This window comes from Rhinopithecus roxellana, chromosome 14 (genome assembly GCF_007565055.1).
Source record: "Rhinopithecus roxellana isolate Shanxi Qingling chromosome 14, ASM756505v1, whole genome shotgun sequence".
In the NCBI taxonomy this organism is placed as follows: Eukaryota; Metazoa; Chordata; class Mammalia; order Primates; family Cercopithecidae; genus Rhinopithecus; species Rhinopithecus roxellana.
This window is the reverse complement of record NC_044562.1, coordinates 18,301,384-18,307,383: the sequence shown is the minus strand read 5'-3', so window position 1 is coordinate 18,307,383 and position 6,000 is coordinate 18,301,384. Positions and strand designations below refer to the sequence as shown.

Here is a 6,000-nt window from a genome sequence, read left to right as displayed (position 1 = left end):
GCTTTAGAAGACAATCGAAAGCCACTTTTCTAAAAAACGCTGTCTGCCGCTGCCCCAGTTCCTCAAGTATTGGCTGGTGGGAGATGTGCTGCAGCGAGACCTCCCACCAGCAGGTGGCACTGCTTGCAATGCTGCACCTCCCCTCAACACCCTTTCTCTTAGCAATGGCGGGTGATGATGGGGTCCTCTCTTTATAGGGGTGGCCATTCTAATGCCTGACTTCAGGTGCAGACCAGTGTTCCCACCGCGCCGTACTCCTGACCTCGAGGAGGTTTACAGAAAACAATGGTGTTCTCCGTTTACCCTTCCGCGAGAACTGGGGAGTAGACCGTGGCGCAGAAGACGCAGTCCAGGGGAGAATTCGCGCCGGGCGGCAGGCGGGGCGGCGGGCAGCCCCGGGGCGGGAGGGGTCCTGGCGAGAAGCGAGCCGGCGGCCTGAGGAGGCGACTGACTGAGCAGCGCACCCGGGGAGCGAGGAGGCGCGGTGAACTGAGCCGGTCCTGAGCTGACAGATACACTGCGCAGCTGAAACGGCTAGGGAGCCGACGGGCGAGTGAGGAGCGCAGCCATGATCACCTCGGCCGGTGAGTGCGGCCCGGAGCCAGCGCCTGGAGGGAGGAGCCGCCGTCGCGCCGGCTTTTAGCTGAGTCAGGGCCGGTGACTGGGCACCTCCCGACGGAGCGCCGGCCTGGGCAGCTTCTCGCTGCCCAAGGCCCACCTCCGGGCCGGGGGCTAGGAGTCTGATCAGGCCACTGCTTGCTTCCCTGGCTTGAGAGAATCGAGCCGGGTCGACCGCCTTGGCATCCTTCCCCAACCACACCCCAGCGCCAGGACCCGAGGGGCTTTCTGGGCCTTCCCCCTACCCCAAAAGGGTTTCTCTTTTTTCTCTGCCTCCCATTCTTGGCCGCGTGAGGTCGTCCAGCCCCAGTCCTTCCCCGCAGGGGGTCGGGGTGGGATGGGCCCCTGTGCTATTGAATAGTAAGGCAACCCGCTGGCCAGGCAGCCTGACAGCTACAGAAGTGTTTTTGGATATAGCCGAGCTCCATTCTCCTTAGAATGAAACCCGGAATTAGGTTTGAGATGGGTCATTTCTGGGTCCGACCCGAGGGTGTTCATTCAAAACAGATAGATAACTTTTGGGTTCGGTGAAGACGCCTTGGAGATACCTTTATACTGAGAGCTTACTTACCCTTTCGAGGTTATGTGCTCAGTCTGTTGATTGTACATTCAAGAAAGGTGGATGGATCTGCGGAGCAGGTTTCATACGCGCAAACCATTGCATAGGTAGATTCACATAGTGACTTTTGCAACGGAGTAAGTTACAGAGATCAAGTTTCAATGGAGACTTCAGCTCCCCCTTACAGGTTGACTTGCTTGTAGCTGTCCAGAGCCTTGCTTTTTTCCCTTGCCTGCTTACATACCCTTTTCTCATTTTCCTACTCTGTGCTTGACCTACAAAAAAAGGATTTTATTGTAAACAAACTGGTGAGCAGAAAACAGTAATCTGAATGGTAAGGCGATCGAAAGTTTATTTTTATGAGGATTGGTTAAGGAGATCGTTGGAGATACTGGGAGACATAGTTACTTTCAAACATTTGAAGAGCTGTCACTTGTACCTGGAATAAGACTTTTTGTCCCCAAGGAATACAAGTGATCGCGAGATGAATTTTAGTTTGGTATCGGGAAGTTTTTCCAGTCAGAGCTTTGTACAGATCAAATAAACACTCAGTTTCTAGCCACTTATAGGCCTCATTCTATTTCAAATCCATCCATTACCATTGTTTCTTCTAACTTGGCCCAAACCACCTTCATCTCTTGTCTGGGTTACTATATCAGCCTTAAGGCTTTGTTTTCGACCATTACCTCCATACAGTCCGTTTTTCTTGTGAAGTATGCTTTTTAAAACTTGAATCACGTAATACTTCTTTGCTTACAATCCACCAGTGCTTCCATTGTGTTTAGAGCAGCCGTGTCCAACCCTTTGTCAAGGACTTTTTTTCTTACCTGTGGTGGCGGATATCGTGAAAATTATACACAAAGTTGTTTTTTTTTTTTTTTTTTTTTTTTTAGCTCATTAGCTATCGTTAGTGTTAGTGTATTTTATGTATGCCCCAAGACAGTTCTTCTTCCACTGGGGCCCAGGGAAGCCAAAAGGTTGGACACCCCTGGCATACAGTAAAATCCAGACTGTTAACCAAGGACCCGCATGATCTGATTCCCACCTTGTCTTGTAGTAAATACATCCTAATCACACTGGCCTTTTTGTTCCTTGAATATGTCAGTTTCTCTCCTATCTCGGGGCCCTGGCACATTCTGTTCCTTTCTAGTCTTCTCTTCCTCAGATTTTCCTTTAGCTTCTCAGTCTTTTGTCTCACTCAAATGTTATCCTTCCCTGATCATTCTATTGAAACACGCTTACTCTCTCTCCACCACAACTCTGTAGTTGCCTTGTTTGTTTACTTGCCTGATTACTGTCTTTCTCTCCCTGGTAGAATTTTGAGCAGGAAGCTTGTTTTCACAATTCTTAGAACACTGCTGAGAGCATGGCAGAAATTCAAAAGTATGTCTTGACTGAAGAGCTCAGTCAGCTCGTCAAAGCAATTCATCAATCCCTTGAGTTTTTAAAGTAGAGGCTGGCAAAGCACTTGATGACAATATAATAGACTTTAAGCCCCTTTAAGGTGGCAAAACTAATAATTTTTGAGGTCCTCTCCTGAGATTCTGTGGTGATCATATAGTACGTGTTTATTAATGCCATTGAAGCTTATTGGGTTACTTGTCAACTGTCTTCCAAATATTTTGTCACTTTGTTTTCTGTCCTGTGGCTCATGTTGGCTTAGAATTTGTCCCAGGTGCTAAACAGACTAGTGTCATGGTTCTGGTGTGGATTAGTCAGTTTGTTCATTCATTTATTGACCAGGCAGTAGCTAGGCACTAGCATACAGTGGTGAATAAGAGCTCAACATGTTCTATTAGTTTTTTTCAAGAGGTTTGACTATGCAGGGGAGTGGAGAGAGAGAGAGATAGGTGCTTACAGGCAGGAGATGTGAAACTGAGTGGGTTTGTGTTTTTTTTTTAAACATCATACAGACACATAAAGGCAAGTTGTGCTAAAAAGCTTTAAAACAATAGTTCCCCACCTCACTTTCCCTCTCCTGATCCCCAGAGGCAACTATTCCCAACTTTTAAGCTGTGTCTTCTGGAACATATCTCCATATTTGTAAATAATATCCAAATATTTCTGTCAATTGATTCAACAAGTTTAGACCAATATCTGCTCAGTTCCTATAATGGCATAAGAGGTTTTTAGCATCCTTAGGGCTTTCCCATTCTCTCCCCTCTCCAGAAGAGAGTTCTGTTTTGTTTTTAAGATGGGAAGTACTAATGTATGGAGTGTGTTTTATTTAGTTCTGGTCCGTGGCCAGAGGCTGAGTTTCCAAGCCAGGACAATCATGTAACCAGTTAGTCATAAGTGAAACCAAACCAAAGAATGTAAAAATCCATCTCCCTTTTTGGTAAAAGCCGTTCAAATACCTTGATTGAGGATAGGTAGCGGTTTTAGTATTAGGTGTTCTGTTATTTAAGATCTGTTCTACATTTAAAGCGTTCTGGCCTGTCCTCTTACTCCTTATCACTAGTTTGCAATTTTTTCTTTTTCACTGATTGAATTTTGAAATTTATCTGTTCCCTGTGCTGTCCATTCAGAATCCCTGTTCTGGACTTGTCATACCAACCTGGAGTACCAAGAGGTTCTTTATATCTGCTTTTATGCTACTTTAGTTTTGCTTGGTAGATTTTGTGTCTTTTCCTGTATGGCTCTCTAAAGACTGCTTAAGCTATTTGGCAAACCTATACTTGTCCATTAGAAATGGCTACATCTAACTAAGTTGCCTTGACACTTTTTAATCAAATCACAGTTTCAACTCAGTGTTCTGGAATGATTTTAAAACCCACATGGAAAACATTTGAGAGTGGTTTCCTTTGTGGTCTAAATACAATAATTTCCCGTATCATTTTTCCAATAATCCCTTTGACTTTTGACTGTATTTCAAGCTGTGTTCTTTTGGAGAGGACAATTACTCCTTTTACTCTCCTATGTTAGTGGTAATACCTTGAGACTAAGAGAAGCCATACGGAGAACACTGTGCTTGGGTAAGTGAATTCAGAATGAGTATGATTGTTCATCATTTAGTAAAACCCAGGTTACTTGTGATAGGAAAGAGGTGCCATAATATACACACCTTGAAATAATTGAAGTATTTTACCTTGTTGAGTCGATGACTAAATGCTCCCATTTTTGTAAGTAATCTTATAACTGTTGATTTATTTTGTATGAATAATTTTATTCTAAAATTGTACAGGAAAGTTTCCCATTTTAATCAGTAAATTAGGCCAATGGTTCTCAAACTATAGGAAGCAAAAGAATCACAGTACTGGGCCCCATCCCCATAATTTTTGATTCAGTAGATCTGGAGTGGGGCCAAGAATTTGTATTTCTAACAAGTTCCCGAGCAATGCTAATGCTGTTATTCCAGGGACCACACTTTGAAAACCATTGAATTAGGCAAGTGATGTGATATATGTTGTGCCATGAGGGTTTGATAATATAGTTAAGTCTTAAACTTGAGATATAAACCTTTACACTTTCAAAGAAAAATAATCATTCCCCTAGAGAAGTTACCCCTCAAAAAAATTGTTTTTCAGCCATCATATATTTTTGACCAGGTGTTAATTTCCACTTTCGTGAGAATGTGTTTCATAATCATGTTACATCTTTTCTCTCATAGCTGGAATTATTTCTCTTCTGGATGAAGATGAACCACAGCTTAAGGTATGAATTAAAGAAAAAGTAACTAGGCTTAGTGTGAATACTGTGAAGCCTTTTGAATTTAGTGATGTCTGTAATCTTCCATCATTTAAAGTTGCTATCCTAGCTGACTTGTACCCGATTTTTGTAACCTAGCCAGAGAGGATAGTATTTTGGCCACAGCAGTTGGTTTCCCTTGAGTTTAACAAAGCTAAGACAAATAAACCTCATTACGGCACTTGAATAGCCCCCTAATTTCCTTTTTTTTTTTTTTAATCTTTCTCCTTTTTTGAGACAGAGTCTCACTTTGTCACCCAGGCTAGATTGCAGTGTGTGGTAATGGTTCACTGCAGCCTTGACCTCCTGGACTCAAATGATCCTCCCACCTCAGCCTCCCAAGTAGCTAGGACTATAGGCATGCACCACCACACTCAGCTAAGCTATTTTTAAATTTTTTTGTTGTGATGGGGTCTCACTATGTTGTCCAGGTTGATCTCAAACTCCTGCTTCTGGGCTCAAGTGATCCCCCTGCCTTGACCTCCCAAAGTACTGGGATTACGAGTTTGAGCCACCACACCTTCCCCTCCCCTGACCCCAGTTTCGTTATCAACAGAAAACACAAAAAGGTGTTGCTTCTGTTTCACATATTTAAAGTTTTTTATTTGATGGAAATTTGGGATGTACTTCTAATGGCTCTAGATACTTGATTCCTTTACATCTAAACCAGCAACCTGGAGTTAATTGTTTATATTCAAAGAAGAAAAATGTTGATGATTGGAAAAAGAAAAGAAATGTGTAAACTCAAGAAAAAGTGTAAGTTGGTAAATTTTTATATTTGTCATAGAGTAAAAGTTTGAGTAAATATTACTGAGGATTTGATCATTGATTTGCTGAAAATAATTTTTTAAGGAAGTGTAATGATAAGTCTATCTCAAAATAGGATTTTGGTTGTCTTTTACAGGAATTTGCACTACACAAATTGAATGCAGTTGTTAATGACTTCTGGGCAGAAATTTCCGAGTCTGTAGACAAAATGTAAGAAGTTATTTTTATAAATCAGAATAAGGTAGATCAAATTTAATTGTCAGTGTGGGTCTTGTGGCTTATTGATTCATTTAGAAATTTGCTGTTAACTGAATTGTGGCTTGAATATTTAGATTTGGGATTTTTAGGGAAAACCACAATTTGAGCTA

The 6,000-nt window shown here is 42.4% G+C and overlaps 1 protein-coding gene across 1 annotated transcript in view; it reads left to right on the top strand.

The window, feature by feature from the left end:
• Positions 1 to 406: 406 nt before the first annotated feature.
• Positions 407 to 6,000, top strand: part of PSMD1 (proteasome 26S subunit, non-ATPase 1) — a 123,919-nt gene continuing 118,325 nt past the window's right edge. The window contains exons 1-3 of the mRNA XM_010362001.2: positions 407 to 584; positions 4,788 to 4,831; positions 5,769 to 5,842. Of these exons, the coding sequence (XP_010360303.1) occupies positions 569 to 584; positions 4,788 to 4,831; positions 5,769 to 5,842 (134 nt within the window). The 5' untranslated portion in view covers positions 407 to 568. The remainder of the gene's footprint in view (positions 585 to 4,787; positions 4,832 to 5,768; positions 5,843 to 6,000) is intronic.